The 21789-nt window shown below is 38.4% G+C and overlaps 3 protein-coding genes across 3 annotated transcripts; 1 reads left to right on the plus strand and 2 right to left on the minus strand.

The window, feature by feature from the left end:
- Positions 1-6678: 6678 nt before the first annotated feature.
- LOC140137583 (cytochrome P450 2J4-like) lies at positions 6679-12319 on the minus strand. Its single transcript, XM_072159308.1, has 3 exons — positions 11879-12319; positions 8932-9885; positions 6679-7573 (listed from the first exon to the last, which is right to left on the minus strand). Exons 1-3 carry the CDS (start codon positions 12261-12263, stop codon positions 7395-7397), a joined length of 1518 nt encoding a protein of 505 aa, XP_072015409.1. The 5' UTR covers positions 12264-12319; the 3' UTR covers positions 6679-7394.
- Positions 12320-14821: 2502 nt separating this feature from the next.
- On the plus strand, positions 14822-15718 carry LOC140137120 (uncharacterized). Its single transcript, XM_072158776.1, has one exon. The coding sequence runs from the start codon at positions 14822-14824 to the stop codon at positions 15716-15718; it is 897 nt and encodes a 298-aa protein (XP_072014877.1).
- A 4146-nt stretch (positions 15719-19864) lies between these two features.
- On the minus strand, positions 19865-21475 carry LOC140138386 (cytochrome P450 2D1-like). The gene is made up of 2 exons (XM_072160289.1): positions 21105-21475; positions 19865-20308 (listed from the first exon to the last, which is right to left on the minus strand). The coding sequence occupies exons 1-2, from the start codon at positions 21457-21459 to the stop codon at positions 20130-20132; spliced, it is 534 nt and encodes a 177-aa protein (XP_072016390.1). The 5' UTR covers positions 21460-21475; the 3' UTR covers positions 19865-20129.
- Positions 21476-21789: the final 314 nt, after the last annotated feature.

Raw genomic sequence — 21789 nt, forward strand, 5'->3', positions numbered from 1 at the left:
TTTTTTAATTTAACGCCCGAGCATGTTACGGGAGCGCAACATTAAACCATTGGTGTATCTGAGTATTATATCTGAGTATCTGGATATAGTTAAAGGTCAACTGTATACAAGCAACTCACTATCTCTTGCGAAATACTCAAACAGATATATTAGAATGATTATTTGCTGTAATAGAAATTGCAAGATAAACATGTATAAGCCCACAATATTATTGTTCAAAGTTTAGAATATCACCAATAATAGTGCATCTTGATGGCGTATGTAGCTAGGGAAAAAAGAGGGGTAGGTAAGGTAACTGCCCCATTCGCTCCCATTTTCGTCCAATTGTGCCAACTTTTCCCAATCTGGAAAGTTCCTGGCTACACCACTAATCACTGCTTGAAATCAGGTCAACGAAATCAGCCCCGATGGTCAGATTATGCCTGCTATTCGCTACTTGCACGGTTCCGCCATTATGCACTATGTGCGGGAGAGCCTCGAACTGGCAGCATACATGAATGGGAATTGAACTAGTCATAACGTTCTGTGTAAGGTTACATAATTCTTCCTTTCATGTATGCTGCCAGTTCGCGGCTCTCCCCGCACATAGTGCATAATGGCGGAACCGTGCAAGTAGCGAATACTACCAAGTGCTAGCTGTTCATGTTTCTCAAATTTAAGTTCATCCATAGATTACCAATTTATTCTTGAAGGAAACCCAATCGAAACTTTTCACAATTCTGTCACATGGACTGGACAGACACACTGTACTTTAATTCCAAGTACATTTCAATAAGAAGTTTATGATTACTCACCCCAGCCTTTCGGTGTGCCACAAAAATATATGCAAATCGCAACCCCTTTCCACGTGCAAAAAACGGTATTCCGCCCTTAACATGCCAGATATTTGGGAACCTAAACTTATAACCTTAATTTGTGTCCGGGATTTGACCATGCGATGCGAACCCGGATGCGAGCGCAGCGAGCGACTTCCTATAATTATTTGAACGTTTTCTTGTTTCGCTACCTCATTTTTAGGGCGTTATATTCGTTAACCAGTCTTTCAACCTGCCCAAAAATGTTTGGCCCACGGAGAAATTTTTATCGAGCCAATGGGGGGGGCAATTTTGTTATTTGTGAGATTTTGTTATTAAAAGAAGAACCACCCGGAACTGGTGGTCGACCGTATGTCAAGTTTTAATTTCATCCCTAATAAATTAATTTGGTTGGTCTGTAGCAACTGAAACAAGAATTTGTCTTTAAAAAAGTTCACGGATCAGGTGTATAGTACATGTACTTTGAGCTACTTTGGTCTAACATTTAATATTCATTTCTAACATACTCTGCCCTTATTCGACAATAAATAAGTGATATGAGGCTTAATAATGACCCAGCAAACACAAAAACGTTTTAAAAACGTTTTAAATAAGTTATATATTGGCTTTTGGTTTAGGTAAAAACGTTTTAATAACATTAAAATGTCGGGTTATATAAAGGTCATGATAACGTTTTAAAACGTTTTCTATGAAAACACCCTACAACAATATTTTTAAATGTTTTCAAAAAATGTTATTGTAAACTACTTTTTACAAACATTTTTGCCAAATATTGTGTCAATACTTTTAAGTATTTAAAAATAACATTATGTTAAAATATTTGAACCCAGCAAACACAGAAATGTTCTTAAAATGTTTTTTTCAAAACCTTTTAATAACATTTAAATGTCGGGTTATATTAAGGTCATGAAAACGTTTTTAAAACGTTATTGAAAATATTTTGGGCAAACGTTTTTCGCAAAATATTTTTTCAACCCCAAAATAACATTCTGTTTAGAATGTTTTGTATCAAGTTTTCAAGAATGTTTTTGGAATGTTATTAAACCGTTTTTATACCCTTTATATAACCCGACATTTAAACGTTTTCTGTAAAACATTTTTGTTTGCTGAGCAGTAGATTATCAAAAAATGTTTTTTAAGGTTATGAAAACGTTTTATACTCTTTATAATATACCCTTTATATAACCCGACATTTAAACGTTTTCTGACAACCTTTTATAACCTTTTGCGAATGATGTCGAAAACGTTTTGTGTTTGCTGGGGATACCTGCGTCTTGACTCTGGAAAACAATATTTTTTAAAAACCTCATTTTGCATTTAGTTTTTTTTAAGCCCCCTCGGTAGCCTTCTACAGGATCTCATTTTGCATTTAGGTTTTTATTGTGTTGCAAAGTAGCAAAACTTTCTTTATATATTACCCAATTTGTGCCTGGAAAAGGCTATCCCCTCTTACAACCTATCGACAGGTCTGATTTCTATAATGAGGTGTCACCGGGTTTGCAAGAGATAATAATACCAAATCTAAACACCATGAAATTCACCACATCACGACCAAGCTCACATTGGGCGCCCCATTCCTTTTTTAAAGGAATTTTGATTAAACCACATATACAAGACACACATTTGGCTATAACTAGGAAGAAAATTGCAAGATGTCTTATCACTAAAGTAAACAAATTACACAGCCATTTGCTCTTGCTAGCTTTTGTCAGGGTCATGGTCCTGCTTTAATTTTATGAACACCAATATTATACAGGTTTATACACATGGGTTATTACAAGAGTCAATAAACATTCAATTAACTATAGATAATGGACTTAGTTTTGTGCAATGTAGTAACTTTCTGAAGTAAATCGCCTGCTGCATAGTTTTCTATACAGATGATATGTTTACTTTGTGATTATTATTATTATTATTAATCAACACTTATATGGCGCTCTAACAATTAGGCCTGACCTTGACCTGCTAGTTTTGATTAACCAATCAGTTATGTGTATTGTCAGTATGTGATGTCTATAAGCCAATTGCAAACATGTTTATAAAAAAGGCTAAAAAATTCCTACATTTAACAGACTCTTTGCCGGGTTTAAGGGCTAAATACTAAGTTGTCATGTGGGGCAAGATTAGATAAGCCATACAAACTAGGGTATGAGATATTAGGAATTATTTCCTAGCCTCTTAACCACAGGATTGGTGGGCTACTAGTATATAGCTATTCAAGACACAGGATATGTAAGGGATAATCTGTGCATATGAGACGTGGGTGCAAGTGGTATCATTTCACTGCCGTGAAAAAAGAAGTACACACTAGTGGCAAATGGTGGTCATAGACCACAAACCTAGCTGGGGCTTGTTGGTGTTGTGGAGGTATCTGACCCCTGCAAAATGTTCCAAAAATATTTCCCTGGTCATGAGGTTTGTTGTCACCGAGTTTGAGTCCCGTACTCCTTACAGATGTCCAGAAAATGCAATTCTAAGATTTGACCCAGATGACCTTTGACCTGACCCCTGTAAAATGTTCCAAAAATTTTCCCCTGGTCATCAAGTTTGTTGTCACGCAATTCTAAGATTTGACCCCAGATGACCTTTGGCATGACCCCTGCAAGATGTTCAATAATGTTCCCCTGGTCATGAGGCTTGTTGTCTCCGAGAGTGAGCCCTATACCTATTACAGATGTCCAGATAACGCAACTCTAAGATTTAGCCCCAGATGACCTTTGACCTGACCCCTTCAAATTGTTCCCCTGGTCACGAGGTTTGTTGTCACCGAGTTTGAGCTTTGAACCCCTTACAGATGTCCAGATAATGAAATTCTAAGATTTGACCTAAGATGACCTTTGACCTGACCCCTGCAAATGTATCGAAATTTTCCCCAGGTCATGAAGTTTGTTGTCACCAAGTTTGAGCCCCATACCCCTTACAGATATCCAGAAAATGCATTTCTAAGATTTGACCTCTGCGTGACCTATGACCCGACCCCTGTAAAAATTTTCCCCTGGTCATGAGATTTGTTGCCAATGAGTTTGAGCCACATATCACTTAGATATGTCCACATAATGCAATTGTAAGATTTTACCCCTTTAATGACCTTTGACCCCAATTCTGTGTACAAGTTATAGGTAATGGGTATAGTCGATGCATATGTGCAAGTGACGTCATTGTGCTATGTAATTTGTGGTAGAAGAAGCATTTTGAAGGTATTTGGTTATATACCTGTAATGCCCCCTTAATGACCTTTGAACCCAATTCTGTTTACACACTATGGGCACTGGGTATAGCCGATGCTTATGGTCAAGTGACATCATTGTAGAATGTTACATGTAGGAGAAGAAGAATTTTTAGCTGAAATCACATTTTTAGCCTATTTGACCCCTCTGTAACCTTTAACCAACTAAAAGTCAGGTGACGTGTATGGTCGTGGTCAATGATGGTTGTGACCAAATTAGGTCAAAATCGGTCAAAGCATGTCTGAGCTAGAGCAAAAAATGTGCAATTTGTTGCCAGAAGAAAGAATGGATAGCATTTAAGTACCTAGCTGGGGGGTTTACACCCCCCAGCTAGGTAAAAACACACATCCACACCCTGATGTGATGTACTACTATAACGTGCGATACTGCGATAGCACAACCATAGTTTGAGCTAGTTTGGATTCACCCTGCCCTGACCACACACCCGTAAACATTATTTGCAGTATCATTATTCGCATTATAAATAGGCACCAATTATTTTCTTGTAATGAACGAAGCAAGTTAATTTCTGGTAAGAACATGTGCAATTATTATGTGTAGCACCAGCTAGAGGGAAGCATAATTCCATGATAATATCTTATTAGTAGCGCACATTATTTTGTATTATTTTCTTTATATTTAACCAGTTATATTTGCCAATGTTCAAATAAAGAAAAATTAATATAGCAGTTTTTGCATCATGAATTCTTCACATTAATAAATGCTCGTTGAAAATTCTGAAATACTTTGGGAATACTCAGTAGATTGGGGTATTCCATTTGAATCCATAAACTCTTAAGACATGACCTTAATCTTTCACACAGGGAGTGTGAATTTGCAATTGGATTACCTGAATGGGTGATTCCATTTGAAATCTGCACCCCCTGTGCGCAAGATTAATGTCATATTTTTCATAGGGGGTGTATGGATTTCAACTGGAATAGCCCATTGTTGCAAACTTCAGGTGAAGAGAACATGAAACCAAGACCGTAAAGGAAGTATACAAACCAGAAGATATTTTGAGGATGAACGTAAATTGCAGGTTGGTAGATATAGTTTAACAAGTTCATGTACATACTCTGGAGCAAGTCCGAGAATACACTTAAAAGTAAGAAGAAGAGACTCACGAAGAATGATCGCGAGATTTAGTCTAGCAACTGAGTTCCGTATTCTTCCGGAAGGCCAACAAGTTATTAAACTGTTGCAATTACCAACTTCGGCATAACCTGAAAGACAGCTTATAGCACTCACTCGTATGGTGCTGACCAGGGCTCAAATATAAAACTGTTAAAACACATCACGCGAGAGCCCATTATTCTGCATTATTATGTTTTCAGAATCTTGCTTCCTATACCTCTCCACACAGTTTAAAACATCAAAAAAATAGCATATTGGATGCATTTCGAATCCAGTTTTAGCGCCACCTGGATCACAATCCCCCGTGATTGTTAAAATCGCTGATTTTGCCGCCAATTTTAACGTATTGCAAACAGCAACGACCGTATGTGAGACTAGCGAACATAAACGCACTGAATGAGACTATTCATTCATGAACTCGATTTTGTTTATTTTGCTGTCAAATTGATTTTTCTACGGACGCGGAAAGAGATGTTAAATTTCATGATTCTAGGCTTGAAAATCAACGTTGTGGTGTACTAAATGCATGTTTCAGCTGCTAAGAAATGAAGAAATTAATGTGGTTTGTTGAAATATCTGTTGAAAGTACAAAAAACTAGTAAAAACCGGTCAGTGCTAAACCACTACGTAAAAGCTGCAGAATTCGGCAATCTCACACGCTCGGACATCAAAAATTATCAAATTTTCTGACCAAACCAGAGGATTTATACCTGCCAAGTGCCAAATATCACTTTTTGAACTAATTTAAGACTCTGCAAGGTGTGAATGATGTTAGCACAGACACGGTAGGGTTTTAGATAAGCTTATGAAATCGGTAAATATAGTCCACCCAAGTCAAGTGCACTGTTGCCTTGGCTCTTGAAACTGGCTGCAGGCTTGCACTCTGTTTTTTGTAGCTTAAGTTACGCTTACTTTATCAGTTTATTGCCTATCAAATATCATTATAAACACTTTATTACTTCATATTTTTAACCCTCATAATTCAATTATATCATTTCGCAACTTACGAACGACTCGGAACGAGTACGTAACTTCATAATCATAGGGATTTTTTCTGCATTTTTTTTTCTGTAGTGTTGGTAGGCAATCTCTGGGAAGTGCAGATTAGTAAATAATTTTAGTGAAATGTATTTTACAATACGTTATAAAGTTACGATGGATTTTGAGACTTACGAAGCGCTACGAATCGTCATAAATTTTGGTGAAATGGATCCCCATTGATGTAAATGTTATGGAAACTTATGGAATTCCGGAAGTAGGGCCAAAAAAGTTCGGAAATAGGCCGAAAAAAAATTCAATTTTTTTTTTGCTCTAGGCATGTAAGATCAGTCAATTTTGACCCCTCCCCCCAAAAAAAATCACGCAAAAAAAAATTGAATTTTGTATTTTTAATAAAGATTCTGAAAACATAATAATGATAAAATTAGATGGTTTTTTCACCCAATGCAAAATTTATTGGTCTCCTATGAGTTTTAAAATATTGGACTCGACTACGTCTCGTCCAATATTTTAAAACTCATAGCTCGACAATAAATTTGTGCATTGGGTTCAAACCATCCAATTTTATATCAATAATGGGTCAAGCGCCGTAACACATTCTACGCACAGCATTACGCTTGGTTGCGCGTGCAATATTTCCGCGATACTCGGTGTCACCTTGAAGTAAACAACATAAAATATTTGTGCCAAAAAAATGATATTTTCTCTTTAAATCGCACTATTTTCTGGTAATAGAATAGAAATAAAGGGTGCAGCATTATCCTTTACACGCAAATAATGTATCCTCGGCAGTAAAACGTTTAAATAATGGGTTCGGCTGCGCCTCACCCATCATTTACGTTTTTACTGCCTCGGACACATTATTTGGGTGTAAAGGATACTATAATGCATTACCCTTTATTTCTTAATTATACGATCGTGCAGCAAATAGGATTGGGGAGGGGGGAGGTACTTAACACAAATTACCGTACGGGTATGCTCCCCCGGAAATACCCCCTTTGGATTTCGCAGCTCCGAAAACTTCCGAAAGATCCCTAAATTTTACCAAAATAGAGCTCCCAATGACACTTGATTCAGCTCGAAAAGATCCCTCAATTGCTCATTCCTTACGTTTCTGTTTTTAGGCGATTGACTATGTTGTATATTCAGTATACCAAAATTATTTGTTGGTTTATACATAAGACTTAATTCTCAGACTGGTGCGATATATTATACTCTAACGTGTAATGGCGCAAATGTTGTATGGAAATGGCGTCAACACTGTTCCTGGTTTAGGTCGAGTATTCAAGCTCTCTGCATCAGTAGGCTTCTTGAAGCTAAATCGATGCATCAGATGCGTGTAAAAGATGAAGAGTTCCATCCGAGCCAGCTGTTCTCCAAGACACACTCGTTTACCTGTGTACAAAAATTACGAGAGTGAGTACCAGGCTAATGAATACCTAAGTATCATTACTAAAACTCTACAGGATTTACTTTTCAACCGAATCAGAGGACAAAGATTCTGTCTTTTGTCCCGTCCTCAGCTCCCTTTATCCTGTCCTCGTAATATTCTATACAAATGATAACCAAAAAACTCGCTGGTCATTGCACTGTGGATCTTATGGCATGTATGGGAAACCGATCTCTGCTCATTATTTACTCGAGAAAACTTAACTTACCCAGCAAACATAAAACGTATACAAAATGTTTTTAACTGGTTATAGTTTGGGTTTGGTAAAAACGTTTTAATAACATTACATTAAAAGGTGATGAAGACGTTTTGTCTGAAAACACATTAAAGCAACATTTTTATATGTTGTCATTGTCAAAATGATATTGTACAGTTTGCAAACATGTTTTGCCAAATATTTCGTCCACTGCAATAACATTATGTCAGCAGCAAGTAGTCAAAATAATTATATTCGCTTTACATAACCCGACGTTTCCTGACAACCTTTTCTAACCGTTTGCGAATAATGTCAAACACGTTTTGTGTTTTGCTGGTTAAAACGGTCCGATGCGACATTTTGTTTGATTTTTTGCTCAAAATCGTGATTTGGGATTTGGATTTTATGGGGCTGCGTAGCTGGGATTTTGAAAACGAACCCCTAAAATACACCATATTATTTTGACGAATATTATTTCTGTTTAAGATCATGGTAAAATTACCATCTGTTTCTCTTTCATTATAAAAAAAAAAAGGAAAAAAAAAAGCGCTGTGATTTATAGTGCGCTACGCACAGGCACAACGCCTAGACGTTGATCCACAAGCCTCTGCACACTTTAAAGGTTGTCGCTGACCACTATGGCCCCACATCATTCCATAAACCATTAAACAACAATACAGGGACTTTGCTGCTTCAAGATCGCACACCCATGACATACCACAAATAACCATCGCAACCAGGATCAGCTCCCCGAGTTTCGTACGGGTTACAACGAGACAAATTAGCAGTGAGTTCCTTGTCCAGGGGAATTTCAAGCTAACTAAATTAAGCCAGCATGCTTATTTTTATAGCCTTTTAGCCTGGTTTGAGCATTTTGTTTAAGCCTGGTCCATCCAGAACCCAGACTCCATAAGCCTGTTTGAAATATGGCGGGCACAAGACGAGATGGTGCACTTTGATTTGGGTAATCTTTTGTCAGCTGAGAAGCATGCCAAAATTACCCAAACCAAAGTACGCCCTCTCCTTTTGTGCCCGCCATACTTAAAAGAGGCTAATTTAAACCATTTAATCAAATACATTAACAAACAAAAACAGACAGTAACCTACCTGCACCGAAGACTATCTGTTCAGGAATTTTCTTGACCTGTCCATCTTCGCCTAGAAACCTCTCAGGCTTAAAAACATCAGGTTCATCGCAAATGGATGGGTCACGTGTCACGGAGTACAAATTGGATACTATATGGGTACCTTTTGGAATGGTGTACCCCCGAAATTTCACCTCTGATGTCGTAAATCGTGGAACTGACATGAAGACTATGCTTGCAAACCGCTGTATCTCATGGATAACAGCTTCTGTATAGGGGAGATTAGGTTTATCAGATAGTTTTGGTAAACGATCACGTCCAACTACCGAGTCTATTTCTTCCTGTACACGCTTTTGTACATCGGGATATTCTAGCATGTACAAATGTGCCCAACGTAAGGTGGTCGACGTTGTCTCTGTTCCTGCTAAGAAAAAGTCGTGAACCACTGCCACTAATTCGTCATCGCTGAGATGCGTTTCAATGCCTTGTTCTTTTTTCATCTGTAAATCTTTCAAATAAACATCAATAAAGTCTCTCATATTTTCTTCGTCGTATGTATCGCGATGTAAATTCACAATATCTTTCAGGTTTAGTCTAATCTGCAGTAAAGACGGTAACCCACCTTTCGGAAAAAATGGTATCTTGGCTAAAAATGGCATCATCATTAGAAGTATACCTACAGCAATGTGACTTAACGAATCTTCCAGGAGATATAATAGGTTCGTGAACTCAGGATCATGGTATTCAAATCTTTTCCCAAAGACAACTGAGCAGATTACATTGGAAACTGCATTGCAGAACAGATTGGTTGGGTTAAAAGGTTTCCCATTACCAGCAGCAATTTCATGCATCAAACATTCACTTTCCGAGGCGATTTGATCTTCAAAGCTTCTTTTGCCAACACCAAAACCTCTGAGAACTGTCAATGAGAACCTGCGATGCTCCTTCCATAGATCTCCAGATGCCATTATAATACCTATAAAGGTTAAAAACATTAATTAGAATGAAATTCAGTTCTCAGTTATGTAGACATTTCCAAAATTCCACTCGCTTAGTTTCGCCACCCAAGTCGGGTGACTTCTTCAGTAATGCGATGAACCGCCGATTTCCCCGCGAGACTTCCCATCCCTATGGTGCAAAGTTCTCAGCGGATCATAGTGATTTTAGAGAATATAATCCCTTCATCTCGATTTAGCGTCTCCTGTCCCTCTTTTTAATCCATAATGCATCACGAATATATCTTGTGTGTTTATTTGAGTCCTTTCCCAGTGCAGTATCTTTTCTGGTATTGATAGTCGGATTGTCATAAAACGTGATGCATGTAATCACAATTAGGCCCTAAGCGTCAAAACCATCAAGGTCATATCAAGGTTAACAGTTACTGATAATAGATAGTTGGATTGTCATGAAACTTGGTTGATATGAAATCCCTTGAGCAGCAAACATTTTTAAGGTTGTCTGAATATAGGTTGTTGGATTGTTTTAAAACTCGGAGGATGTGATGTTACAAGTATGAATAAATATATACCTACCTAGCACACATTTTTCAATTCAGCTTTCAACATGAAAATTCTTTGAGTATTTCTATATAGTATGTCATTGGTGGTATTTACAAATAAATACCAATATTTTCTACCCGGTTAGTTGTGTCAAACACACAAAATTTGTAATGCAAAATTATGAAACATGATCTTCATCCATGGCGTTGCCTTTTTTTAAAGACATTTCTTGTTTGATGTTTGGTACAAAAAATGTACGGTTAGGGATAAAGATATCATTGATTTGCCCTCGCTGGAAGACCCCGTTTTCACGCACAAACTTTGAACAAACGAGGGCCTTGCTCTTTATAGTCCTCACCGAATGACCCCTATTTTTTAAATCCTCACTGAAAGACTCTCGTCACCGAAATACCTCTACCTTCTGGGGCCCTGCACCGTCACTTCCATATGAGTGCCCCCCACCAGTTGCTGCAATTAAACTAATGAAATGTGGGTATGCTTTGTTTTGGGTGTGGGTGTGAGTCAGTGTCGGGTGTGTGGGTGCCCATTGGATTGGTACATCTCCAATCCCGGGTTTCAATATAGGGCTTTATCCTTTAGTTGATCAGAATTCTGTAAGCTCATTAGTCAAACACCATGCACCACTTGGATAAAAATCCGTATTACCTGCGTACTGCAGGTACGGCTCCACAACGATGACCTCAATTTTTATCGAATTTCTACTTTTTGAATGATTGTAATGCCCAGTGGTGTACTAAAATACCACGTGAAAGACTAAGCATGAAGTGCTTTAGCTACAGTAAAATTCAGGGTTTTATATTAAATCCGGTGATCTCCGGTTTTATTCAGAGTTCACCGATCGGGTGATGGATTAACACATCGCGTACATGTGTATCATTGAATCAGTGACGTATAAACTTTGTGCATATCGCTATTCGTCTTACGTCTTGATTACTATTCGTCTTACGTCTTGACGTATAAATTGTGTGCATATCGCTATTCGTCTTACGTCTTGTTTGTACATCCCAGCTATATACGTCAATAATCATGATAATAATACTACGATCGGTGAGCTAATACATGCGTTGTAGGCACTGGAATAAAATATCAATTGCTTTCGTTCTAACTCATTTGTTTGGCTCGAAATAAAAAGGGGACAGTGTGATCAGTAGCTATCAGTGAAAACTAACATTTAAATAGGAATCTATATTAATTATCGATTATTTCGTTTCAAAATTACAACAAATTTGAAAAATTCTGGAAATATTTTCCAGAATAAAAAAAATTACACTTCTTCCAGATTTAAGCAAGTTTTCTGAAAATTGCGACCGACAGTTATGCCGAAACACCTCAAAATGCCCCAATCTGCATAATATGAGCTCTGTCGCACCCCCCTGACCATGTACGTAGGCCTATACCATGTGTGTTTTTAAATACCGTTTTTGAAAGTCATTTTGGATTTTGGAATACCTTTTGCTCGTAAGAGTTCGTACAATTCCCTACTTGAATCTGGTGATCTCCAGTTGAAATCTTCACAAGTTAAAGATTCGTGCACTGCCTCATAGCCATTGATAACGACAGCTTGACCGAATGGAGTATACAGCAGGCATACAGGTCCATACTTCTGACCTAAGCTGCAGAATAGTTCATGCATTGGTATTTTGTTGATATCCCTAACAAGCTCTGGAAGACAGCCGAACATTGGCCATGATCTTGGACCAGGCGGAGGATTTTTGATTCGTCTGCGCTGTCGGTGTACGATGAACGTGAGAATAAGAAATACAATAAAGCAGAGTAAAACCGAGCGAACATTTAAGCCCGCTATCCGCGGTACTAGGTCATACACAGCAGCCATTTTTATTATCTGTTCCAAGGCCGGTGACACATCATTATATAAATTGAACCTGTCGATAAGCTTCGATAGGTTTTTGCTCGATAAAATCAATATACTAGTAACCCGCGAACAAGGCCATAAGTTCGGCTACTACTGTACGCAAGTAACAAAATGGTAGACTAAAGGAGTATTCAGACTTTTTATTGTACGTACAATATTGTATGCAACATATCTACGTTGTTTAATCTATTGCCATTCTATTTCCAGTAACTTAAAAGTTCTAACGAATGTTTGATGACGTAAAATCGATAATATATTTCTACTAGATATTACATGTAACATATTATCGATTTTTCGTCATCAAACATTCGTTAGAACTTAAACATTACTGGAAATAGAATGGCAATAGATTAAATAACGTAGATATGTTGCATACAATATTGTACGTACAATACTCGGAGTCTGTGGAGCGCTTAATGCATATAATGGTCAATGAATAAATTATCTATACTAATAAAATAATGAGCTCTGTCTGTCTGTCTGTCTGTCTATCCGGCTATGCGTTTCGCTGCGCTTCGACGCATCGTTCCGATATTTCGGATATAGATAGGTATCGGGTATTCCACGTTTATGGGGTGGTTTGAAAGGTCATCGGAGGTCAAGGTCAAAGGTCAAATTTTAAACTTTGTCCGATCTGGCCCAAATTTGGTGGGTGGAATCCTTGATACAAGGGGAATATAATGCGCGAAATAAAATCGAGGTCAACCGAGGTCAAAGGTCATTACGGAGGGGTCAAATTTCAAACTTTGTCCGATCGGGCTCAAATTTGGTGGGTGGAATCCTTGATACGAGGGGAATATAATGCCCGAAATAAAATTGAGGTCAAGCGAGGTCGAAGGTCATTACGGAGGGGTCAAATTTCAAACTTTGTCCGATCGGGCTCAAACTTGGTGGGTGGAATCCTTGATATGAGGGGAACACATAAAACTTAAAATCAAGGTCATTCGAGGTCAAAGGTCATCCAGGAGCTACATTTTAAACTTCATCTGATTTGACTTGGTGAAAGTAATTCTCCATATCACAGGAGCACTATCACGGCTACAGGTGCTCTTTCAGCTACAGGTACACTAGTTAAAAGAAAAATATAGGCCTTACAAATTAAATTTTCAACAAGCTAATTTTCTCCAACCTTGCTGCTAAAAGCTTATTCTGTTTAAGTTTGGATAACATCCGGAAATAACATGTTCTGTATCACTGAAGAACAGTGAATGATAATTATAGTGTTTTCTGAGACTACATAGAATGTATGTAGTGATCATCCAAGTGCTGAAATTTAAATTTATTTTATTTCCATATGCACAGCGTATTTTTAACAACTGTTTATTTACTTCATAATTCAATATGATATAAGAAAGAACTTAGAATAGAGAGGTATCTTTTGAAAAAAACACCCCGATTTTCGAGGAGCAAGTTTACGGTCCAACACCCTTAATGGTAGAATTCATTCCTGGAATGTGGGCATGGACGAACATTGTCATATAATGTACAAAAATGCCGGTAGAAAAGATATTCGCCATTTCCTCTGTACATGCACCGCCTTGAATGGTATTCGATCGGAAAGATTCTCCGAGCTGGAGCGTAATCTTTCGGAACAGAATTTAGAAATGTTCTGGCATTTTTTTTATGGCTGGGGACGTCGACGTGAAACTGTGTCCTATGTTATGTTAGGAACCTCATTGGACCACGAGAATGAAGTCAACAAATGTTATGTTATGTAACCAGTGGCGTACCGTGGCCGCCCCAACCCCGGGGGGCTGAAGAAGAAACAATTTTGCCGCCCCTTCCTTAACAGCCCGAAAAGGTTGACCCAATTTTTTCACGGTCGTTTGAAAAAGTGAAGAGCAAAAAAAAAAGAAAAAAAAAAAGGATTTTAGGCGCTAGCGCCCTAAAAGCAACCTTTTCTATGGCGCCCCCAAAGCCCCCTCCCCAAAATACGCGCATGGTAACTTACTTAAAACGTGCATGGACCTTGAGACCCTCTGTCTTGAAAGATATTTAACATGTTTAATGTCCATTACTATAATTGTCATGTTATGCCACTATAATTGTCATGTTATGCCAGTATATAATATAATGCTGATGAACTTGCAAACTACCGTCCGATATCTAACCTGACCTACTTAGGCAAGTTGATTGAGCGCGTCGCAATTTCTCAACTTCAGTCCTATCTGCATGATAATGACCTCAACGCCTCCAAACAATCAGCGTATCGTGCACATCACAGTACTGAATCTGCATTGCTCCGTGTTCAGTCAGACATTCTTTGTGCACTTGATAAAGGTAATGAGGCCATTCTTGTCCTCCTTGATTTTTCGTCGGCTTTCGACACAATAGACCATCAGTTATTGCTTCAGAGATTAGCTGACAGATATGGCGTGTCTGGTACTGCCCATATGTGGATTAAATCATATCTTGAGAATAGAACACAATCTGTCGTCGTGAAAGATGCAGTTTCAACCAGTGTTTCTCTCAGCTGCGGAGTACCACAGGGATCGGTCGCTGGGCCGTTACTTTTCACCATGTACAGTGCCCCTATGCAAGATCTTATAACAGCACATGGTGTGCATACTATGGTGTACGCAGACGATACACAACTATATATGTGTTTCCACCCTGATGATCGAGCTCAGGCTATTGAAGTGATGGAAAACTGCATTGCGGATGTGAGATCATGGGCCGTTGCAAATAAATTGGTCCTTAACGATGCCAAGACCGAACTCATCCATGTCACTTCCCGCTTCTCGAACAGACCTGCTACAAACATATCGCTTGTAATCGGGGATTCCGTGATCAATTCTTCAAGTGGTGCGCGCAATCTAGGCGCTGTAATGGATTCTCACTTTTGTATGAAAGAGCACATCGACAGCATCTGTAAATCTGCCCTAGTTGCAATTCGCAGAATTGGTCAAATCAGATATTATCTTGACGAGGTCAACACAGCGAGATTAGTTCACGCATTTGTTACTTCAAGGATTGATTCCTACAACTCTTTGTTATACGGCCTACCGGATAGCTATATCTCCAAGTTGCAGCGAGTTCAAAACACTGCAGCCCGGCTCGTCACTCGCACCTCCAAGTATCAACACATCACTCCTATTCTTCAGGCACTTCACTGGCTCCCTGTACAACAGCGGATAATCTATAAGATTCTTCTCATGACCTTCAAGGCTCAAAGTCAACTTTCTCCTCTGTACATCTCACAGTTCATCTCGCACTACAATCCTAGTCGCAAACTTCGTTCGTCTTCTAAATCACTTCTCTCAGTCACATGTCGTCCATCTACCAAGTATTATGGGGAAAGATCATTCGCGTTCGCTGCACCTTTTCTTTGGAACAACCTGCCACATAACATTCGTTCTGCTGACTCACTGCACTCTTTCAAGCGACTTCTGAAGACGCATCTTTTCATTGTTTGATTCATCTGTGATTTTGTTGTTATATAATTTATTATGTTTCAATTTGCTGAGGGTGATGTGCTAGAAACCTCTCCCCTCAGCAGGGTGTTGTGCCACCCCATTTCGTGTTTTATTTATCGCCAGATAGTTATCGCTGTTTTTCGTCAAATATATCTTGTAAAAATACTTCTGTGTTGTTCTTGCTGAGGGTGACGTGCTGGTAACCTCTCCCTCAGCAGGGTGCTGTGTCACCCCATATTGCGTTTTAATAATCGGCATAATGTTGTTCTCGCCGCTGGTCTCGCCTACGCCTTAATTTTAATTGTATTATCATGTTTGTTCTCGCTGAGGGTGACGTGCTGGTAACCTCTCCCCTCAGCAGGGTGTTGTGCCACCCCATATTTCGCGTTTTATTTATTATGTTTCTAGCTGAGGGTGACGTGCTGGCAACCTCTCCCCTCAGCAGGGTGCTGTGCCACCATCATATTGCTGTTTTTCCAAGCTGAAATATTTCTCGCTTCTGTCTGATTTGATCTTATTCGCCATTTAATAATTATTATGTTTTTATATTGATCATGTTGAACTTGGTTTTTGCTATAATGAGTATAATGGCCTGTAAATATAATATGGTCATTGTTTTATTGCTTACTGTATGTATATGCTGTGCTACCATGCGTCTTTCACTTGGTTGGGACCCTTTGCTCGTTCTTATTTTCTCCTTTCCTTGTGAGGGATGCTTGGTGTAGCCTAATTAATCTTGTTATTGTAGTTTGTATTTTAAGGTGTATTATTTAAGGATTTTTGTACATTTATTTAGTTTTTACTTTTAACAACATTTTACTCACGTTAGACTATCTTTTGAATAAAGTGCTCAATCCCAAAAGGGAGAGCGTATAAAAATTCAAAGAACAGACCTTCCAGAATAGGTAGTCGTTACTCTGAGTTTCATGCCTAAAAGGCAATCGTCAGACGACACGATGAAATGCTTTGGGTGGACTACCATCACTTGGGAATGTGAAAGAATATACATTCCATGGTGTCAACACAGCCAAAGACTATTCAGAGTCAGTCTGTCTATCGGAGATAGTCAGAAAGTGCTCAACTGCAAAACAGGAGCGTATTAACAACATTTTACTCAAGTTAGACTATCTTTTGAATAAAGTGCTCAATCCCAAAAGGGAGAGCGTATAAAAATTCAAAGAACAGACCTTCCAGAATAGGTAGTCGTTACTCTGAGTTTCATGCCTAAAAGGCAATCGTCAGACGACACGATGAAATGCTTTGGGTGGACTACCATCACTTGGGAATGTGAAAGAATATACATTCCATGGTGTCAACACAGCCAAAGACTATTCAGAGTCAGTCTGTCTATCGGAGATAGTCAGAAAGTGCTCAACTGCAAAACAGGAGCGTATTAACAACATTTTACTCAAGTTAGACTATCTTTTGAATAAAGTGCTCAATCCCAAAAGATTTTTGTTTTTAACTGTTTTTGTATAATGCCATCATTTTGCATGAATATTCAATTGTGTTCTAAATTTGTTTCTTGTTGTATACATATGTTTTTTTAACGCACCGCTGGTTAAGCGTTAAGCTGATACAAAAGTGTATGTTCCAATAAATAAATAAAATAAATACATATAGCCGTAGAAAATACCATGTATTTTTCATTTGTAAAATTTCATGTAAACAAATCCAATTGATTATTTTGTAAAATGATGTTAACCATACCTAACAATGACGTTTCGTGCTACATTGTAGCACTTTCTCAAATCGACTGACCAATTCTCCCAGTCCTCCTCGTCTGCTTCCTGTTGGAGCTTGACGTTGGTGGCGCTGTTTTGGGGTTTTAGGAGCTGGTCATAGATGTGCAGCAGGAAGTGATTTCCTTCATCCCGGTTTAGTGTGTTGGCGCCCTTTTCCGAATCCAAATCGCTTCTTTTATGTGTCTTCTATTTCTGTTTTGCTCTCTGTCCTTTATGCTCATGATGCTTGCGTCATCACAGTTGATCACATGATTGTCCTCCGCAACACATGCTACATGGTCTGGGATTTATTAACCTCTCCGGTGACCGAGGCCTTTTCTGTGCTCTGGTGTAAGCCTTTGTTGAGGCTTTCTCCGCTTCGGTTTTGTGTTCTTTTAGCCGCGTACCAAGCACTCTGAGGTTCCACCAATGTACGGTTTTTTTTTCTTTCAAACATCCTTTAAGTCACACCAAACATTAAGAAACATCCTGGTTCACCCGAAGGATAAGCGCGATTCATTACAAACAGCCGAATGCGTTTATGAAATCCCATGTCGTAACTGTGAATTTTTTTTTTCATAGCCCCAAATTTCACATCCGTAAAGTAGGATAGGAAGAATAAATGATGTCGACAGGTAAATGAAGTTTGGATGCTTTATAGACAAATCCAACTAGCCAAGTGATGGTCAGAATTCAGTCGGCCATTACTGGGTCCCGTCTGCACCAAACTGGTGTTGTTACTACTCAATTGGATGGATTAAATCCGCTTAAAAATCGATGGTGAATTGCATTGTGTTATAAACTTTCATCATTCTTTTGTCTACGTGTAATACGGGTGATGGAATGCAGTTGAAATATTCCCGCCAAGGCCACATAATTTCACATTTTCGGTGGGATAGACCTAAGGGGACCCAGCTATGGCTGCCATTGAGGTGTAGGAATGCGTGAAATTGGATTCGTCTATAGTGATGAGGGCAAACATTGCTCGTTTCGCTTGGGAAATTTGATTCTTAATTGCTTTTTGAAATTTACCATGATAGTTCAACTTGATACCCAGATCATCACAAACTTATAAATCAGGGCGATTTCAGATTTTTCCACGGGAAAAAATTACAATTTTAGTTTTATAAATGTTGTTAAACTCTTTGAATAAACGTTTTAAGAACATTTTTGTGTTTGCTGGGAAGGAGGTGTGCGATATGTGTACCCCGATAAGGGCGATGTGAATTTCTTAAAGTGATCTGATGCCTAACATTACTCTCCCTGCTCTCCCCAGCCTGCGGTGTAATGCGGTATATGCAACCCCTGCCAAAAATGTTTGACTCACAGAAATTTGCCAAACAACATTTTTAGGATCACCCCTATTAAATACATGCCAAAATCAAATAAAAACTCCTTTAAAAGGGATGACTCCTGCAATTATGGGGTTTTGAATATTGAATTCGTGGTATACAGAATGAATGCAGTCTTTGTACTGATTTAAATAGTAGAGGTTTTCTTACTAAAAGACTCACAGCTTATGATACTTTATTAAATGCGTAATTATATTATCAACGATATACATAATGAAGAAAAGAAGACGGATAATGTGCTTCACCCTGGCAGGACGTAAGGCAATGCGAGACGCAATTAATACATGCGAGGGTCGGAATTAAAGGATGCAATCCCAGGAAGTTATGATTTAAATGACTTTATGAAGCTCGGGCAAAATGATAACAAATAATTTTAGAGATCAGAAAATAATCAGGTCCCAGCGGGGTTTGAACCCCGGACCGTACTATTAATAGTTGAGAGTTATACAACTAGACTACCCGAGTTCACAGACCAGTTCGGTTGCATGCTGCACGTTGGCAAATTTAGTGTTTCATATATTTATGTTTCTTTATATGTCACCCATGCTCTAAAATGGAACACGGGAGTTCAGTTTCTAATCTTCATGTCTGAAGTCATGATGCGACCCCATCTTGTTTAATACTAAATGGACGCCCATTACCATGGTGAAACGACGAGTTTGTTATTTGGGCGCACCCAAACAACTCTTCTAGAAACATAATGAAAAGGTTTGACTACAAAAACAATTCTTATAAATGTATCTACGCACAGTTTCCACCTCGATACTACACGGTTGCGTGCATAGCATCATAAGAACTGTGTGAGATCTCGTGGAAAACAGGATTCTGTGATTGGTTTTTGTCAAAACCTCAAGTGTTCCCTTTATCACTGGTTTATCCAGTCAGATTTTTTTAAATATCAAACGAAAGCAAACACTTCCCCTAAAAACTATTATCCCCATTAGGTCAACAGATAACGCAATTCAATGTTATAGCAACATCAATGTGGTAAATCTGTTGAAAACTACCTATCCAAGCATATTTTTTGACCATAATGTAGGTTTTAAAAGTCAAAGTTAAATAGAAAGTATTCCTTACAATATATTTCAAATTTTATCCATATACTAGCCTCATTTTCATGAGAAATGGCCAATTATCTTTAAATTGCAAATCTTGTGCAAAAAGTTACTATTTTCGCCTGTTTTGTCATACGGTTGTAAATTCAATGAACTATGACTTTGCTAAAGAGCGCTTACAAATTGATATGGATAACCCACATTCTCATAACTATAATAATACTTCATAGATTTCAGATTCATCTCATATTGCCCCCCCCCCCAAACAACTTTACATATTCTATCGTGCAATGGCGCATATGTCGTATGGAAATGGCGTCAACACTCCTCCTAATTTAGGCTGAGTATTCAAACTCCCTGCATCTGTAGGCTTCTTGAAGCTAAATCGATGCATCAGATGGGTGTAAAAGATGAAGAGTTCCATCCGAGCTAGCTGCTCTCCAAGACACACTCGTTTACCTGTGTATTTGTAAGAAAATATTCCGAGAGTGAATGCTAGGCTAAATGAATAGTAATTAACATATTTATTTACTTTTGTACCGAATCAGAGCACAAAGATTCAGCTTCTTTTGTCCTGTCCTCAGCTTCCTTGGTCCTGTCCTCGTGAGAATCTGGACTTTGCAAAAGATATCTTAAAAGTTCGCAGGGACTGTGTTTTGTAATTTGCATTTAATAGCTCTTCAGGAGCCTTCAAGGAGAGCCTGTTTAGAGCATTTACCATTGTTTACAATAGAATGTAAGGAGAGAATCACTGTGGGAGAGAATGGTCAACTAAGGAGAGCTAAAATCACTCTCATATCAGATTTAAGGAGAGCAGTAGAGACCAATTGCTCTCGCTCTCCTCAAAAGGTGCTCATTGCATTGTGGATCTTTATTATGAGAAACCAATCTTTGCTCATTATTCACTAGAGCAAATTTCGGAATGTTGTCAAAATCGTTTAAACGTTTTGTATGAAAACACACCAAACCAACATTTTTTTAACATGTTAAATGTTGTCAAAATGTTATTGTAAAATATATTTTGCAAACATGTTTTTTTCAATTATTTCGTCAACACTGAAATAACATTTCAGTGTTATTTCAGTGTTGACGAAATAACACTGAAATAACATTTAACCGGTATGTTAGAATATTTTGCTTATAAAGTTTTCTTTGCATGACTTGACTATTTGATTTGAGTCGTCTCGTAATCATGTCTCCACACGACCGACCATTTAAACCATTTAAACAAACAAACAAACAAACGGTAACCCACCTGCACCGAAAACAATCTGTTCAGGAATCTTCTTGACCCGTCCATCTCCATCAAGAAACCTCTCTGGTTTAAAAACATCCGGTTCATCGAAAATGGAAGGGTCTCGTGTCACGGAGTACAAATTGGATAATATATGGGTACCCTTTGGAAAAGTGTACCCCCGAAATTTCACCTCTGATCTCGTAAATCGTGGAGCTGCTATGAAGACTATGCTTCCAAACCGCTGCGTCTCATGGATAACAGCTTCTGTGTAAGGTAGATTAGGTTTATCGGATAGTTTTGGTAAACGCTCTCGTCCAACTACCGAGTCCATTTCTTCCTGTACACGCTTTTGTACATCGGGATATTTCAGCATGTACAAAAGTGCCCAGCGTAAGAGGCTCGTAAGGTGGTTGACGTCGTCTCCGTTCCTGCCAAGAAAAAGTCGTGAACCACAGCCACCAATTGGTCATCGCTGAGATGAGTTTCAATGCCTTGTTCTTGTTTCTGCTGTAAATCTTTCAAGTAAACATCAATGAAGTCTCTCATGTTTTCTTTGTCGTATGTATGGCGATGTAAATTCACTATATCTTTCAGGTTTAGTCTAATCTGCAGTGAAGACGGTAACCCTCCTTTCGGAAAGAATGGTATCTTGGCTAAAAATGGCATTATCATTAAAAGGATTCCTACTACCATGTGACTCATC

The sequence above is a fragment of the Amphiura filiformis genome, chromosome 17 (genome assembly GCF_039555335.1).
Source record: "Amphiura filiformis chromosome 17, Afil_fr2py, whole genome shotgun sequence".
NCBI lineage: Eukaryota > Metazoa > Echinodermata > Ophiuroidea > Amphilepidida > Amphiuridae > Amphiura > Amphiura filiformis.

Coding starts and splice junctions, on each gene's coding strand:
- LOC140137583 (XM_072159308.1), bottom strand. CDS start 12,263: ATGGCTGCTGTGTATGACCTAGTACCGCGGATAGCGGGCTTAAATGTT. Junction 9,886..11,878: donor CGAACTCTTACGAGCAAAAG/GTATTCCAAAAT, acceptor TAACCTTTATAG/GTATTATAATGGCATCTGGA. Junction 7,574..8,931: donor ACAGATAGTCTTCGGTGCAG/GTAGGTTACTGT, acceptor TTTTGTACACAG/GTAAACGAGTGTGTCTTGGA.
- LOC140137120 (XM_072158776.1), top strand. CDS start 14,822: ATGTACAGTGCCCCTATGCAAGATCTTATAACAGCACATGGTGTGCAT.
- LOC140138386 (XM_072160289.1), bottom strand. CDS start 21,459: ATGCTGAAATATCCCGATGTACAAAAGCGTGTACAGGAAGAAATGGAC. Junction 20,309..21,104: donor ACAGATTGTTTTCGGTGCAG/GTGGGTTACCGT, acceptor ACAAATACACAG/GTAAACGAGTGTGTCTTGGA.